This window comes from Thyridium curvatum, assembly GCF_004353045.1.
Source record: "Thyridium curvatum strain D216 chromosome Unknown NODE_45_length_338668_cov_82.209118, whole genome shotgun sequence".
Lineage (NCBI taxonomy): Eukaryota > Fungi > Ascomycota > Sordariomycetes > Thyridiales > Thyridiaceae > Thyridium > Thyridium curvatum.
This window is the reverse complement of record NW_022156800.1, coordinates 322,093-338,668: the sequence shown is the minus strand read 5'-3', so window position 1 is coordinate 338,668 and position 16,576 is coordinate 322,093. Positions and strand designations below refer to the sequence as shown.

The window sequence follows — 16,576 nt, the reverse complement described above, 5'->3', positions numbered from 1 at the left end:
CGCGGGCGTGGCGCTCATCGCGGGCGCGTGGTGGCTCGTCCGCCGGCGGCGGGGGCGCGGCGACAGGCCCGCCGACGCCGTGGAGCTGCCGCAGCACGACGACAGCGGCGCGCCGAGCCCCTGGCCCAGCCCCTACGGCGGGGGACCCCCCGGTCCGGGCGGTCAGCAGGGGCCGTACTCGGACAGCGGGGCGTACGGCAACACGGCGTACGGGCAAAAGGCCGTGTACGCGGGCGAGCTGGACGGCGGGCACCAGAGCTCGATACACGAGGCGCCGCCGCAGTGGGTGTCGGACGAGGCGCGAGGGGTCGGCGCGGGGAGGGGGACGCCGCCGGACAGGAACAGGATGGTGTCGGATGACGGGAGGCGGGTGGAGTTGCCTTGACGGAGATCTAGAGAGAGAGAGAGAGAGGAGTGGAGCAGCGCTGTGTCTTGTCTTGTCCGTCATGATATCCTCTTACTGAGCTTTGTCTGAACTTTTTTTGCGGATAGCGTTGGTATTTGGCTGTTTTGAAAAGATGTTTTGATTTTGGATAGCATTTGAACGTGCATTGATTCTTAATATGATATAGACAAGATAATTAGATTACATATTGACCCAGAAACACTTTCGATAACATTCAGAACCTGCCCCCGAGATTGACAACATGGCGTTCCATTTCGAGGTACACGGCCGGTCGCCAACAGAGTCGCCCAGCACATAGATTAGCTTAGGACCACAGTCACAAATCACTGCGTCTTCTTGCCCTTTTCCTCGGCAAACACAGCCCAGTCGCGCTCCCACAGCAGAACAGTCGCAGCAGCAGGGAACCCACCCAGCAGCGTCCAGACCGCGACCTTGGGCAGCAGGCCGGCCAGGCTCCGGCCGGGGACGGCCGCGCCGTGCAGGTACACGGCCCAGATCAGGATCGCCGCGCCGCCGCAGTAGATGTCCCACTGGAGGAAGAGCTTGACCAGCTCCGGCAGGCCCGCGCCGGTGATGCGCGCGCCGGCGCCGACGTCGGCCACGGCGGGCGGGCTGCCGGGCCAGCGCGGCACGAAGGCGCTGAGCAGGTCGACCTCGGCGACGAGGGCCCCGTACTCGGCCGGGACGAGCGAGGCCGGCGCCAGGGCCGCGGCCAGCAGGCCCAGGTGGCTGGCGGCGGCGAGCAGCGCGACGAAGCCGTAGACGTAGCCCAGGGCCTGGCGGTTGAGCCGGCGGGACTGCGGGATGCCGGCGTCGTGGGCCTGCGGGATGGCGAGCTTGAGGACGCCGCGGTAGAGGCCCTGCGTGGCGGGGAAGGCCTGCCACAGCGCGTTCCACGAGTAGTGCATCGCGGCCGAGACGCGGGCCGAGGGCGACGGCAGGGCCATGAGCACGGCGGGGCCCCAGAAGGCCGCGAGGCTGGTGATGGGAAAGGTCATCGAGTCGATGGCGTCGACGGCGGCCAGGTCCGAGGTCGCGGGCCCGACGGCGACGAGGGGCGAGGTGAAGAGGTGCAGGACGAGGTAGAGCGGCACGGTGATGGTGTAGGTGATGTTTTGGAAGATGAGGCCCATGACGCCCGTCCTTTTTTTGGTTTTCTGTATTCAGTTCCGAATGGGCCTTCTCGCAAGGGTAGGGCGGACGAGGTACTCACCAGCTGACGGCCCTGTCGGCGTTGCCCCTGCGCATGCCCTCGAGGAACAGGAGGCTCCAGCCGGCGCAGAACTGGGCCATGAGGTACCAGTACACGAGCACGACGTCCCCGGTCTTGGGCCCGTCGATGAGCAGGACGAAGAAGGAGATGAGCGTCCGGAGCTGCCGGTCGAAGGGTTCGAACCCGGTGTAGACCAGCCGGTAGGGCTTGGGCCCGGAGATAAAGTACGGGTCGGGCTGGGCGTGGCCGACTGAGTTCTCGATGGCGGCGAAGAGCCCGTTGTTGAAGCCGGCGCCGAAGGTCCCGTAGGCGCCCATCCCCGCACACGCGAGCAGGCCGGCGACGGTGAGCGCCAGCGCGGACTTTGAAGGGGCCATTGTGAGCTGTCGATGTCTCTTCGCGATGCAACTTTGTAGGAAGGAAAGCGGCCTGCAGAGAAAAGTGGTTGGTCTGCAATGTTTCGAGTCAAATACTCGATTCCTCGAAGAGAGTTTGAAGGGAAGGGATTGATGTCAGAATTGCGAGTGAGGCTGAGCTAACGGCGCGTGGGCGCTTTTCGGGTGAGCAGCTAACTAAACTTTATGCGGAAGCTATGCTATCCAGCTCGCCAAGCACCAGACCCAGAACTCCCGAGGTCCCATTTGGGGAGGGGAATAGAGCAGGAATGCCGAGCGATTACACAGTTACTTCTGTCTGGAGATGTCGGTATCCTACGAGCTAGACAAGCTCAGCTTCTTTCCAGCCTCCAATCATCACATTTGGATCATCGTTTGGCATCCAAGGCGTGAGACGACTTGTCTATTCATTGCCCTCTTCCAATACCGAGATGGGGGCCACTGAGCGCAGATCATGGGGCATACCCGAAATGAGGCGCCAGGATCCCCTTCCTGCACGTCAAGCTGTGCGAAAACAAGTCGAGACGGAAGCTATCTCTAGGCCTTGATGGCGGCAATTGACCTTGTTTCCTTCCCGCCACTGCTAGTTGAGTCGGTGTGCTGAAGAGCTCTGCAGCCCCCGAAAGTAGTCGGTCAGGCAGCTGACGCCGCCGGATCTCCAACATTGCCCGCGCCGTCAAAGATCGGGAGAACCAGCCCGTTATCTAGTCGTTCGGCCAACGGCTGCTCCAGACTGTAGGGGGTGCTTGATAGCAGGCTAGCTTTCAGCTTCACTCCTTGTCCAGCGGAACTTTGCACACTGGGAATAGATAAACCTACATGCCGACGGCAGTGATGGTGTCAGTACTGACCTGACAGCCGCGTCGCTGCAGTGGATCTCGGCCGGCAGGGCCATCTCGCGCCGCGCGTCGTACTCGCCGGGCCCATGCCACGCTCCATCACGCAAGCAAGCGCCTTCCACGTCAGAGCCCGGCATGCCTCCGTCGACGTCTTGATGCTGGACAGCAGATCGGCAGGTTGATGGGCATGGCAGATGTAGACTCGAGATGCGATGTCGATGGTGTGGTAAGTGACGTGCTGCGTCTTATTATCTCGAAATGTTGGTATTACGAGGACGCGAAGGAGCAGCATTGACAATGGCACCCTTTGGCTCTCAAACGGGCGCGCAGGAAGCACAGACACGATGGTGCACGATCCCACATCATCACAAATTCGTCACATATACAATTCTGAGTTGCAGAAGAACACGGTGAGGCATCCCAAGCAGTTAATAGTTGAGAGGTCCACAACCGAGTTCGTACAAGTCGATCAACGCCCTGCCCTGTTAAGCATAACTAATCATTTCAAAGCAAAGATCCAGTGTTCTAGGCCGCATCGGCCGTTCCACATTTGGGCGGGACCCCTGATCAAACAAAGCTGGGCTGACGAATGCATCGGGATTAGGGGTCCCTCCGCCAAGCGTCTCGACCCCTTTCAACGGTGCAAGGACCGTTCCAGATTTTTGCAGTAGAGAGTAGAGGCAACCAACCAAGAGAGGTGGTGCTGTGCGTGCGCGAAACGCACTCTCTTGGACCTTTGTTCTTTTTCAGTCGTCCTTATCAGTCAACATTGTTGGCGATCTGGCAATGGTCTACTCGTTCGTCTCGAGTATCCTCTCCAGCCAAGAGCATCGCGTCACAGGCGCCAGCGCCGCCGTCCCTTCGTCGTAGGCGAAGGACTCCGCATGATCCGAGACCTGGCGCAACGATGGCGGGTGCCGGCTCGAGCAACATCCCCGGCTATAGGCCTCCTTCCGATGAGTCGCGAAGCGAAGATATCGTCGCCATCGTCGCCAGCTTGACCCTGCTGTCCATGCTTGCTCTTGTCCTCCGGGTTTGGACACGTCTCGCTATTCAACGGGTGGCTTTGCGAGCGGACGACTGGACTATCCTTGCATCCTGGGCGTTCAGTGTGGCATTCACTATCAACGCAGGCTTTCGTACGTACGACTCGCTACTGGGTATGACAGACTGCTAACCCGTCACCAGAGACCAAATACGGACTGGGGCAGCACCGGCTGGATCTCCCCAAAGGCAGCACCAGATACGCATCGTGGCTGGAGCTCTTCTTCTTCAGCCAGGCAACGCACTACGTCACCGTCAGTCTGGCGAAGATATCAATTCTTCTCCATTACCTTGATTTCACCCGGGCCAGGAGTTTGGAATTAATCACGTATGCCATGGCCATCTTTGTCGGGCTGACTGGCTTGGCAACGGCCATCGCGAGCATCTTCCAGTGTACCCCCGTCCAGAAGGCCTGGATCAACTCCATGCCGGGCACCTGCATCAAGCAAGAAGCGCTCTCTCTAGCCAACGCCGGCCTGAACATCGCCCAGGACTTTATCGTGTACCTTCTGACTGTCAGACTCCTGTGGACGGTTCAGATGCCCAAGGCGCAGCGGATAGCATTGCTAATTGTATTCCTTTTGGGGGGGTTCGTCTGTGTGACTGGGATACTGTGCCTGGACTCGATCAAGCAAGCCTTCAATTCCAAAGACACTACATGTGAGCTACTCTTAACCCTGCAAATGAGCAACTCACATGAAGCTTACACTGACCCCTGGCAAAAGGGAACAACCACGACGTGGTCGTGTGGTCATCGGTGGGGGCAAACCTCGCCATCGTTTGCGCCTCACTAGCTCACTTGAAAGACTTGGTTGAGCATTTCGCACCGGGACTACTGGGCCACTGGCGATTCACCAGACTTCCAGGTGGTGCCTATTATCATGACGTTGACAGTGTCGACCGACCTGGAATGATGCGGTCTTTTGACCCTGTGAAAGATCGAGTCCCTGTCACTCTCGCCAGAGAGATCGGGCCCGGGGAGAGTGACGGGTCGCTCATGGCCGGCTCCGATGCTGGCCAGCCTGAGAGAGGCAATTCTAGCGGCAACAGCGACGCCTACTCGGCAAATCAGGAAGACTATACCGCATACAGGATAACAGATAGAGGGCTGGTTTGAGAGGCCGTGACAAGAAGGACAGTGCGTGTAGAGTCTAGTATTGATGATTGCATATATGGAGTTAAGGCGTCACCTTCAAGAGATAGATAGATCGGAAGTCTTTGTTTAGCTAGACATTTAACCACCTAGAGCCGCGACGTCATTCTTTCGAATAGACATGAAAAGCCTTGGAGCATGCATGGGCTTCTTCTGCAGCTTGGCAGCATGAAACTCTTGGGATGTGCTTGGTAGATTTCAGCAAGCCGATGTTAATCGTGTAGATCGCCGTCAAGTACCACTCATGGCCTGTCCACACGGTAGATCGCTTTAGCAGTGTTGAAATATCCCTCATACTCGATGTACTCGCCACCTTCCTCTGCTTCGTAATGATAATGCCCACCAGTTTGTGCCCCAGTTGTAGAATAACAGTGTGTATGCTCCATCCGCAGACCCATCGCCTTCCCAGGGTCTGAAGAATGGAGGACAGATAGACACATAATGGGCCCATCGAAGTCATGATAGGTCAGCCACTTGTCGACTTCTCCACGGTCTTTAAAAGGGAGCTCCGCCTCGGACGGAAAATCCGGCATAACGTGGTACGTTGCTCTGCCTGACTTGACGAGGAAAACGCCTCCCAGGCTGATTGTCTGCGAGTCTCCATATGCTGCATGGAGCCCCTTGCGGATACACTCTGCGAAGCTCTTCTCGGCACCCTTTCGCCTCTTGGCCGTGATCTTTAGGACCGGTCCCGGATCGCCTGAAGAGCCGAAGAGGTTGACCATCAATGCGCAGTCCACAGACGAGCTTTGGGCGACGTGGACGGCCCCATTAGCACAATCAATCTCGACATAACGGGTGCGATTGTCCACGTTGTCGAGGCCGTCCCTCCAGCTGAGATTCGGCGCCAGCTCGCAGTTCTGGCCGACCACGTGGAACGGCCCTGCGCCGGCACCGAGCAACCCGCCCCTGCCGGGGTCCATCTCCATGGCCCTGGCGATGTCCGTCATGGACCATATGGCGCCGAGCCGGGGGCGGGGAAACAGGTTGGGCTGCCCGCCGACGTCTGCGACCTTCTCGTCCCCCGAGAGCCCCGCGGTGGCCAGGCCGAACGGTGCCTCTCGGAGGTCGGGGCACGGCACGACGCTGACGGCGGACTGCTCGAAGTTGGCGGCGAGCGGCGCCTGGAGCGCCTTGGCCAGCTCCTCCAGGCTAGGAGGCGATAGGGTGAACTTTTGCGACTGCATCATAATCAAAAGTGGGCGTGGTCAAAGTCATGTTTGCGGCTGGAAGCCGATATCGTACATGCGATACTAGTTAGTGTAGTGGTATTTCGTGAAAGCGGGGCTTAGACTCAACGAATGGAGATCAGCCGGTATGAAACGAAACAATGATATCGCAGCGACCGCCGCAGAAGCGATGATGCGTGTGAATGCAGCTGCTCCAGCACCGCCCCCCACCGTGGCTCAAGCTGCAGGTGCAAATCCTACACAAAGGTTCAACGCCATGGACATCGGATACTTTGATGCAGGTCTTCCGAATGAATACGGTACGGGCGACATTGTTCAAAGTGGCAAGGACACATACTTCCGTGATGTCCCTTTGTTCATGAGCTCATTCACCGAAATACGATCAGAGGAAGTCGTCCGACGAATTCTGGACGGGGAGGACGATCTCGTCGCGGTATCGCGGTCGCGGCTGTATCTATCGACGACAATGGCGTGGGTATAGACGTCGACCAAATGTGTTCTCTGTCGAGGAACGATAGATCATGAACGATAGGCCTGGGCCGCGGACCAGATCAATCTGTTGGAAGCCGAAGGTTTTGAAGCCTTCGAAGAATACATAAGCGAAGGAGAGGAGACCGAACAAATTGACAACATTGACATCTATCCTCGTGCATCTGAAACTTCTGACAAAATGCGGCAAGATCTTCGGCGCTGACGACATCTTGATTCATCCGAGAACTAAGTGGACGTCCTCAGAGCGTCATGTCCCCCATATGCCCGTTCGAGTCAATCTACCGTTCTGGCTGCCAAAGCAGCTCCAAGGCTGAGCAGTATGTGGTTGACGGCTCTATATGTCTCTCATGCCCCCAGGAACATTACACCGCTGCCAAGTGAGCGCCTCCCGCATCCAGAAAGCCCTCATTGGACGGAAAGCTACCACCAGTTGCTAGGAAGCTCAATAGGACAAGGAAAACTAGTATTTATCTGTGCAGGCAAACGCAATGATCGTGAGTGGTCACTGGGTAGATGGAGAAGGCTATGGCGCAATCTGGCACACGAGACCATGAAATTTAGGCCGCGTTCGCACAACTCTGGATGTTGAGCCTCAAGGTCTGGCTTTGATTTGCATGCTCAAACAAGGACGGCAAGGATATTCAGTTGAAGAGTGGAGAGTTAGATGATGAATCTTCAACAGGGTCTTCTTTGCGTATGAGACGAAGGTAGTGTTCACTGGCACATGGCACATGGAAAGGCAGCCAAATCATGACCCTCTATCTAGTTGGCTTATAAGAAGAAGCGCAAGTTTATGAACAAATGTTCGCAACCCTCAACCGATTACGCCTAATGCGGACTCGCGACGCGAGTCAAATCCAGTTCTCCTCCTGGAGACGGAAAGTCGAAAACGCCAGCAATACCGTCCCGCCACCAAGCAGGACACAATGACTATAAAACATACCAAGGGAATGTGCCCTCCACACTCATCACAAGTGCGTCTTTCCCTTCACGCGATCCAGATCAGCTCGATAACCCCGTCAAAGTGGCTCATCGCGTTGCCCTGCTCGTCCTTCCAGCGGTAGTCGTCCTTGTGGCGCACGTAGACCTGGCTCACGCTGCCGTCCCCGCGCACGCTCGCCTCCTTGAGGTCCCACGAGATCTTCCGCCCCGTCTGCAGCAGGCTCTTGCGCTGCGGGCCGAACCGGAAGTCGAGGTTCCACCCGCGGTCCTCGGGCGCGGGCGTAAAGGTCCGTTCGACCTGCTGGGCGTTGAAGTCGACGCCGCGCGGGTAGCGCGCGACGCTGAAGCCGTTGGCGATGACGAAGTCGTCGGCCGTCTGGAAGCGCTGCATGGTGCAGTCCTCGCCGCAGAGGCGCGCGATCTTGGTGTACTCGAAGGGGTGGGCCGTGTGCCAGCCGCCGCCGCCGCGGTAGTGGTGCAGGCTCAGCGGCTTGACGCCGGACTCGTAGAAGCCCGACGGGTCGTTGTACAAGTCGAGCTGCCACAGGTCCCAGAGGGCCGTCAGGCGCACGTCGGTGTTCTTGTAGATGCAGTTGCGCAGCAGGATGTCGCCCTGCGGGCCCCAGCCCGTGTTGGCCTCCTTGACGGCCTCCTCGGTCTTGCAGCTAGAGTAGTGGCGCGCGACCTGCTCGGCCAGCGGCACGGAGATGAAGACTCCCGCGCCGCCAAAGGCCTGGGAGCCGTGGCGCTGGATGTTGTTGACGTCCTCGGACAGGGTGCCGACGTAGAGCGGCAGGCTGGTGTCGAACTCGGCCATGCGCTCGACGAGGGCGTTGGGCGAGGGGAAGAAGGTGTCGTCGTCGCACGAGACGAGCCACTTCTTGTTCTTGCGCTCGCTGTGCTGGTAGAGCGTCGGGATGAGGGTCAGGTACCGGACAGCCATCTCCATGGAGCCGTCCGAGGCGTAGACGTCCGCGTCGATGCCAGCTTCCCGGAGCTTCTTGCGTGCGTCCTGCAGCTCGTAGTTGTTGGCGTCGAGCAGCAGGAGCACCAGCTTCCCTCCATTGGAGCTGCCCCGGCCATCAGTGAGCCAGTAGGACCACTCTCTGATTGAGCTGGTCTTGGGGTCCTTGAAGCGCTTGTAGGTGGTAGAGACCCCGAACATGAAGTCGGAGAGATCTGCCGTCTGGGGCCGTGGAGATAGCGTGACCGGTACATGCAGGGGCTCCGGGCACTCTTGTGGATGATACTCCCGTGTAGTGTCGATGATACTGAACTGGGAGGGCAAAAGGTCCTGCTTTACCTTGGTCATCGACGACCGCTTGTGGGAGTCGTCCCTCGAGAGCTTGATGTACCTCTTGAAGTACTCGAAGCTCTCGTCTAGTTCGTATTTCTTTCGTATCGTGCGGAGCTGCTCCATGTCATAGCCGCAGTCCATGGTATGGGTCGCGTTCTGTCTAGGGCCGGCCTCGTCCTTGCCGCCGGCAAAAATAGGATGCTGCGAGATCTTGCCCTTGGCCTTGTTGGCAGAACGTACGACAGCCGAGCGCATGTCGGCGTCGGATCTCAGCAGGACAACGACCAGCGCCATCAGGCAGACTGCGAGCACGAAGGCCCTAGTGAAGGGGTTCCTCATCGTAAGGAGGCGGCCCGTCGGTGACAGTTTCGAGCCCATGTTGTGTGACCCTTAGCAAGGGTAGAGAGTGGGAAGGCTGTGTGTGAGGACCGAGTTCAATGATAGACCGGTTATCATGTATATGCCTTGTTCGGTCCGTGAAAATGTCTTCGGGAATATCTCGTATGGGCTTGCGTGTAGTACCCAGTGGCTGTTCGTCGCTTGTATAATTTCAAAATGAGAGGCAGCAACCCGTTTGACAAAGAAAGAACCGGTGTTACTAAGAGGCTGGTGTATATGTGGAAACGACTGTGCGAAGGCTATGAAGGAACCCAGATAAACAAACAAACGTCACCAGGTCATAGGAAAGAAAGATCTTGGGAAAAGGAGAGTCTCATGCAAAACAAGAGCATTCAGAAAGGTCCAACATAGAAAAGAATAGGACTATGGTGAGCTGGCAGGATCTCAACTCATTGATAAATCACCAACCATTCCTTCCATCCCACCTGGCCAACCCCTGAGACGGGCTCGAGGAGCTCCGCAGTCCCGCTTAAGATTACCGGTACTCGATCTTGTTCAAGAAACAGTCGGAGCCGATTAGAGGGTCCAGGGGCACCCGTTTTCGCCAATCATCGGAAGCTGCCACGCTTGTTCGTAGATCTTCGGCATGGGAACCCCACCACCGGACCCAGAGGGCGGTGATAAAAACTGGAGGCATTCAGGAACAAGATTTGACGCAACCTGGCACCCTGGGCCTTCAATGTTCTCTTTTCTTGCTGGGCGAGGCATTTGCCGCCAGAACTAGGGAGGTACATAGTTACATGCTGCAAGGGTCTGGCAGGCGGTGCCCCGTTCTATCTGGTGCAGCTGCAACAGGAATCATCCGTCCTCTGCTTCATTTCGCTTCCATCCAATCAACCAAGGCACTGCTTAGTCCATACACCGAGCGCCACTGGGTCTTTCTGATAAGCGACCTGCATCATACTTGTGGAAGAACGTGAGGTCCTTGGGGGCATACACGAACAGAACCGTGGAGTTGAAGTCCAGATCTAAAGGCTAAGCTTTTAAGCATGTGCCTACCCCTGGTCCCTCGGAGGTAGCGTCTATCACGAGCCTTGAAACTTCCCTTAACTACACCCCCCTTGAAGATCATTCTTGGCCCTTGCCATTTCAAAATGTATGACCGCCTGGAGCAAGATCAATAAACCGTTAATCAAATTCCTGTCTGGATAAGAGAAAACAAGTCTATTGACATCTGGCATTCCTTCTTTGCCTCCGTAATTCGATAACTCGAAAACCTCGGGGGTGGTGGATGCTACGACACAGCCTCATTAAAAGTTGGGTCGACTGCAACATCGAGTCCACGTAACGCACCTTGCGTACAAGGGAAACAATGGACGGAAGATTATGGGACGCCCATCATTTCCAGCTCCCCAGAAATTGAACGCGCAAGCTCATTAAGAAAATCAGTGGGTAAAGGTTTTCTGCGCACTGTTTCGTGCCTGTGACGTCGAGGGCCAGTGGCTCTCAAGTACCGGCGCCATGTTTCAGAAGGGTGAATACAGTGGGTAAGATCCGCGCTCGTCTCCGCTGTATTGTGGCGATCACCATGTTGGCCAGCCAAGCCATGACGGGTGATTAGAGAAAGGCCAAGGGGGAGTGGACCAGGCGGCGGCCTCGGGAGTAGTTATCACATGTTAGGTCTTAAAGAGCAGGCTGATAATCTGCGAGTATATAATCATTCTATTGTCTACGTCTACAAGTATGAAACAGGCCAGGGATAACGGCAATATCTGTCTAGCCTCGTTGAAGGTGGTCCGTCTTAGGGGAGCCACGAAATTGGTGCTTGTCCTTGTGGATGGGATGTGTTGCAACCAAGGTTGTATCTAGGAGCTACGCAGCCCTTCGCAGCCCTCCCAGCTTCTGCTGTACTGCCCCAAGGCAGTGAAGCACGTTCAGAGTTGCACGTCGCCCCGGCACCCGGAAGAGCCAATACACCAGCACCGTGCCACCCACATTGAAGGCGATGTAGGCCCAGATGATGCCAAAGTTGCGCCACCTCTCACCAAACGAAACCGCGACTGAGGAGAGGAACACATTGGTACTAGCCATCGGGCAGTACTCGCATGCCTGCGTTGCAGACGGGTTATACACCGCACCTCCAGCCATCTGCGCAAACGCCGCCATGTATTCGCCGCAAGTCTGACCCGAGGGTGGGTTGAACCGGAGGAGCTCCAGCTGCGAGCAGTGGACCTCTGCATTGGCGATGCCGGTGGATAGCATGCTTCCGATGAGATAGGTAAAGGGCGACACGCGATACATAAATATCCAAAATCCTGGTAGGGCGCTGGGGGGAGCCATGACTCTGGAGTGGTGCATCAATATGAGCCTCACTTCGATCGGGGGTTTTGGGAAGAACACTTACCCGCAGAAAATCAACGACATGGCAAAGAGTAGCAGGGCAAGGGTTGCTCCCACTTCGGCCGTCGGAATGCTAGCCACAATCATATCCGTGAAGGTGCTCTGGTATATCATGAAAGACCACATCAGGAGAAACATCAAGGCGCCGCGCTCATGCACAGCGTCTGTCGGGACGGCATTTTCGTACATGCCGACCAAGTAGTAGAAAGGAAAGAAGATGACGAGGGACGCCACGGTAGCCCAGGGCAGCTCGACCACAATATTGGCTATGACGAAGACATACCACGAGTACGTCTTGGATGAGCGCTCCCTTACCTCGAACTGGTCGCGTTGCTTGATGAAGTGTGGCATGGCCTGGTATACGAGAAAGGCAAAGATGACCATCAGCATGAAGATGGAGAACATCTGATGTTGCATGCCCGAGATGGTGAGCTCGGCTTTGTAGAAGGAGACTCCGATAAACAGACTCTGTGGGTTGCATTTAGCCATGCTGCTTCTCCTATGGGTCAGACAAGGGGGAACAAACTTACAGTTCCTCCGCAGAGAATCAGTTTGGAGTAGATGTATGACGGCGTGCGCCAGTACTGTTGAAAGGCCCGCTTGGTGACTTCAACCAGCTGGAGATGAAAAGGCGCCGCGTACGTCTCCAGGTCATGGCCGCGCTCCGGGTTCTCGGTCGTCAGGCTGAGCGCCTCGAGCGACTCCAGCTCTCTGCATACGAGACGGTACTCGGGGCTTTGCCGCCAAACCTCGTGCCAGTCATGGTCGGTGTGCGCTCCTGGAGCTGCTCCGATTACCTTGAGCATCCACTCGGCCGGGTTATCGTCAATGCCGCACTTCTCACCACCCTGCCTCTCGAAGTACTCGATCAAGGTGCGGGAACTGTGCCCAATGTCCCCAAAGTACACAGTCTTGCCGCCTTTAGCCAGGAGCAGGATCCTATCAAACTGTTGAAACAGGAGAGCTGAAGGCTGATGGATCGTACAGAGAATGGCCTGGCCATTGTCGGAGAGTTTTCGAATAAGCGATGCGATAGACCAGGCTGTTTGGCTGTCGAGGCCCGAGGTCGGTTCATCGAGAAAGAGGAGCAAGGCTGGCTTGGCGGCTAGCTCGACTCCGATGGTGAGCCGCTTGCGCTGCTCCACGTTCAGGCCCTCGCCAGGCACACCGATCACGGCCTCTGCGTACTCCTCCATGCCGAGAAGGCGAATGACTTCCTCCACATAAGCATTCTTCTCCTCGAGTGGAACTGTTGACGGTTGCCTAAGAGCGGCGCTGAAACGGAGGGCCTCTCTGACGGTCGAGGTTTCGAGGTGGAGGTCCTGCTGCTGTACGTATCCCGTCTGTCGTTGGAATGCGTTGCCGCGAGGGTATCCGTTGACAAACACGTCGCCAGCCACCACTCCGACACTGACCCGGTTGGCAAGTACATCCAGCAGGGTTGTCTTTCCAGCCCCAGTAGCCCCCTAACAAGACGTTAGCTGTTCGGTATCATAGCCGACACACATACATAAATTGCATTTACGTACCATCAGAGCAGTCAAGGTACCAGGTCTGACCCAGCCATCGACGTGGTCCAGAATCCGCCGCTCGTGCCCTTTGATGGTGATGTCGTAGCAAAGGTCTCTCCAGTGAAGGATGCCTTCCTGCCTCTGAATATCCAAAGTCTCATCGTCTGTCAAATTGGGCGTCGCAGACGGCAGCCTCAATTCTTGTGTGCCCGATTCTTCATCCTGAGTGCTCTTCTCTGAAGGTTTGGCTCCGTGACCACGGCGGAAGATGAGCACTTCGCCCTTGCTCGTATCCATGGAGATATACTCGGCAGCGAGCAGATAGGTCGCGGTGAAGAACACGATGTAGCCAATAAGTATGCCAAAATTTCTTGCAAGCGACGAGCGATTGTCAGCCAAGTTCGCATGCGTTTGCGGATGGGTCCAACATAACATACCTCCAGATGTGAGAGTGGTAATAGCCGTAAGAAAGATTGATCAAAGTATCACCACGGACAAAGTCCTCTCCTGGGGCTGCGCCAGCGGAAGAGCAGGTCCGCTCCAAGGGTGTGGCATTGACATATGGGGGCCCCATAGGGATCAATTGGGTGCAGGGAAACGAGCGGCCGCTGAACTCGTTTGCCATGAGACTCTCATACGCGTAGGCGATAGGGTTGACATAGTTGATCCATCTCAGCCAGCCTTGCATGCTGCGCGTCGGGAGGACGAAGCCCGTATATATGACAAGTGACACGATGAAGATTGCGGCCGGTGTCAAAGCTTGATGGATAGTGCGCGAGGTCTGGCCGATGGTCCGCAGCATCATGGAGACGGTGAGCGTGCAGGTAAACCCGAACAGAAGATAAATGAAAAAGTGGCCAGCATCACGACGAAGGTGGGCCATGAAGTACAGAGGCACATTGAAGGCCACGGTCGATAGGAACTTGGACGGGAGATCGCAGATGATGGACGATATGGCTTCGGAAAAGGGATGGTACATCGCGTATCTGGCGTGTTTCTCCACGATGGGCCGCTGGGCATAGAGAGTCAGGATCTGAATAGCAGCTGTTAGTACAAGAAGGAGGTCCAAGGATGAGATAGCATAGAAATCACCTCGAGCGCACTACTGAGAGCGTTGAAGAGAATTGCAAAGAACAACAAGACACCTCGACTGTTCATGCTGTCGGCGGTCGGGGGTAGGTTGAAGAAGACGCTGCCAAGAACCAGAGAGATGACAAGGTTGCCGAGGATGGTAATGATGAAGAACGTCTTATCCTGAAGCAGTCGCTGCAAGCCTCGGCTTACGCAAAGCTGCACCTCCTGATGAATGGACAGCGTGTAAGGCGATTTCGAAGTCCTAAGTACCACCCAGTAAGTTGACTGGTTCGCAACAGCGCAGGATTCAGGAAGACTTACACTAATGATGACTTCCTGGCATTTCTCACAGATTCCAGCTTCTCTACTTGTTCGCCTTCCAGAGGGAATTCCTCCTCAAAAGTCCGGATCTCTTCCAACAGCTGTGCCCTTGCCTCGCTCACTTTCCAAGCCTGGGCGAATTCATCTGGTGTCCGAGGTACCTTGTTCTCATACCCGGGACGAACGATGCGCTCGGCTGGGTTGGTTAGCGAGGTAAGAAAGTCGGCTGTTGTCTGTCTGTCTGGGCAGTGATAGCCAAGATCAGTAAAGTAGGCTTTTGCAGAGTCCTTGTTCCCAAAGTAGATTTGCCTCCCTTCGTATAGAACAGCAACTTTGTCGAAGGTCTAACCATCGATATTAGTCCTCGGCACCAATACTGTAGCGTCAGCATCATTAGTAACTCACATCGTAAGCTGGTTGTGAAGCCTGATACATGGCCACCACGGCCGCCGTCTCGCCAAACTCTGTCGAGAGCCTCAGGATCCGGGCGAACTCGAGAGCAGTCGCACTATCCAACCCTCGCGTGCTGTTGTCCCAGCATTGGATCGCGCTCTGGTTCAAAGTCACCTCGGCAATGCTGACTCGCTTCCTCTCTCCTCCGCTGACGCCCCTGATAAAGTCGTTGCCCACACGAGTGTCCATCGTGTGGTAGATACCGTACATTGCCATGACCACATCGCGCAGGTGCTGGGCATAGAGCTTTCGGGACACGCCTGGAAGGCGGTTTCTTGGCGTCCTCGCTAGTGCAGCAAAAAGCAGTGTCTGGCCCACGGTGAGTTGAGGGAAGTGAACATCAGTCTCCGCTTGATAGACGACCTCGCCACGGAAGCGGTCGTGCATGATGTGTGCAGGTACTCCTGGTCAACATTAGCTACCTGAGCAGACTCGCACCCACTACTCAGATCCAAGAGCCTTACCTTGATAGTTGAAGTGAGACTTTTCTTCGAGATGGAGTCCATGAGTTTGGCCAGCGATGGTCTTTAGAAGTGTCGACACACCACTGAATGTTTGTAAGGTCAGCACGATTAACATGATAGTTGCCTGCGGTAACTATGAAGCATAAGGGGCCCACATACCTGCCTGGCCTCCCAAGCACCAACAACATCTCACCCCTCTTCACCAAGCCGTCAAAGTCCTTCAGAATCTGAACTCGCTGCCGCCGGCTTGAGACCCACTCTTTAACGATTTGTGGCCCTCGCCACATAACGTTGAGCACGTTCTTCTGGTAGTCTGTCGAGCTGCCATATCCATAGACGCCAACATCGCGGTAGCTCAGTCCTACAGTATGCCTCGGAAACTTCTCGGGATCTTTGGAGAATTCGTTGAGCAACGCGCTGGCCCAGTGCTTCGGATCGAAGAGCGGAGAGGCCGGGTCCAGAGTCGGGTCACCGGAGAAGAAGGGATTCGCATGGTCCCGTGGGAGAGAGGCAACGCTGTTGCGTGTGAATGTCCTGGCGAGATCGGTGATACGTCTTTCGAGGGCAAGGCCCACCCCCGAAGTGTTCCGTTCATCAAATGTTGCTTCCAAGCTTGAGTCTTTCTCCGGCGTGCTTCCAACCGCTTGCGGAGCCATATTGCATATCACAAGCTTGAGCAGTGAGTGAGGACAGCGGCAGCAACATCATCTCTTGCAGGAACCCAAGGAAGCTGCAGGAAGGCTTTTATATATCTCTTCAAATTTTTCCATGTGATTCAAACGGCGTTCGTATCTCTATGGACCCCTGATCCCCGAAATATCCGAGTGCCCGATTTTGTTTCCAGGGCCGCGGACCCGTTGTACGTCAAAAGGCGACGCAGAACTTGAAGAGTTCATATAAAAATGCTCCAGTTAGCGACGAGAAGGGGAAGTTCGGAGCCGCACCACATGGCATGACTCGGGATGGAGGCTTGCTGCTAGTCTTGATCAGGAAGTTCGGCTCCGTGCCACCGTAGGAAAAAGTGGTCCTGCCGACGACTTATC

General features: G+C 56.1%; 6 protein-coding genes across 6 annotated transcripts; 2 read left to right on the top strand and 4 right to left on the bottom strand.

Annotated features, from left to right (window-relative positions):
• Window positions 1-729: 729 nt before the first annotated feature.
• Window positions 730-1,996, bottom strand: E0L32_007456 (uncharacterized protein; the record flags this gene model as incomplete). Its single annotated transcript, XM_031142202.1, has 2 exons — window positions 730-1,549; window positions 1,620-1,996. 2 exons carry the CDS (start codon window positions 1,994-1,996, stop codon window positions 730-732), a joined length of 1,197 nt encoding a protein of 398 aa, XP_030993669.1.
• A 1,764-nt stretch (window positions 1,997-3,760) lies between these two features.
• E0L32_007455 (uncharacterized protein) lies at window positions 3,761-5,014 on the top strand (the record flags this gene model as incomplete). Its single annotated transcript, XM_031142201.1, has 3 exons — window positions 3,761-3,992; window positions 4,042-4,557; window positions 4,623-5,014. The coding sequence occupies 3 exons, from the start codon at window positions 3,761-3,763 to the stop codon at window positions 5,012-5,014; spliced, it is 1,140 nt and encodes a 379-aa protein (XP_030993668.1).
• A 278-nt stretch (window positions 5,015-5,292) lies between these two features.
• Window positions 5,293-6,240, bottom strand: E0L32_007454 (uncharacterized protein; the record flags this gene model as incomplete). The annotated part of the gene is made up of 1 exon (XM_031142200.1): window positions 5,293-6,240. One exon carries the CDS (start codon window positions 6,238-6,240, stop codon window positions 5,293-5,295), a length of 948 nt encoding a protein of 315 aa, XP_030993667.1.
• A 127-nt stretch (window positions 6,241-6,367) lies between these two features.
• Window positions 6,368-6,934, top strand: E0L32_007453 (uncharacterized protein; the record flags this gene model as incomplete). The annotated part of the gene is made up of 2 exons (XM_031142198.1): window positions 6,368-6,715; window positions 6,773-6,934. 2 exons carry the CDS (start codon window positions 6,368-6,370, stop codon window positions 6,932-6,934), a joined length of 510 nt encoding a protein of 169 aa, XP_030993666.1.
• A 786-nt stretch (window positions 6,935-7,720) lies between these two features.
• On the bottom strand, window positions 7,721-9,349 carry E0L32_007452 (uncharacterized protein; the record flags this gene model as incomplete). The annotated part of the gene is made up of 1 exon (XM_031142197.1): window positions 7,721-9,349. The coding sequence occupies one exon, from the start codon at window positions 9,347-9,349 to the stop codon at window positions 7,721-7,723; it is 1,629 nt and encodes a 542-aa protein (XP_030993665.1).
• Window positions 9,350-11,182: 1,833 nt separating this feature from the next.
• On the bottom strand, window positions 11,183-16,189 carry E0L32_007451 (uncharacterized protein; the record flags this gene model as incomplete). The annotated part of the gene is made up of 10 exons (XM_031142196.1): window positions 11,183-11,654; window positions 11,715-12,178; window positions 12,241-13,176; window positions 13,240-13,591; window positions 13,659-14,254; window positions 14,314-14,557; window positions 14,617-14,960; window positions 15,022-15,473; window positions 15,534-15,616; window positions 15,693-16,189. The coding sequence occupies 10 exons, from the start codon at window positions 16,187-16,189 to the stop codon at window positions 11,183-11,185; spliced, it is 4,440 nt and encodes a 1,479-aa protein (XP_030993664.1).
• Between the last annotated feature and the right edge of the window lie 387 nt (window positions 16,190-16,576).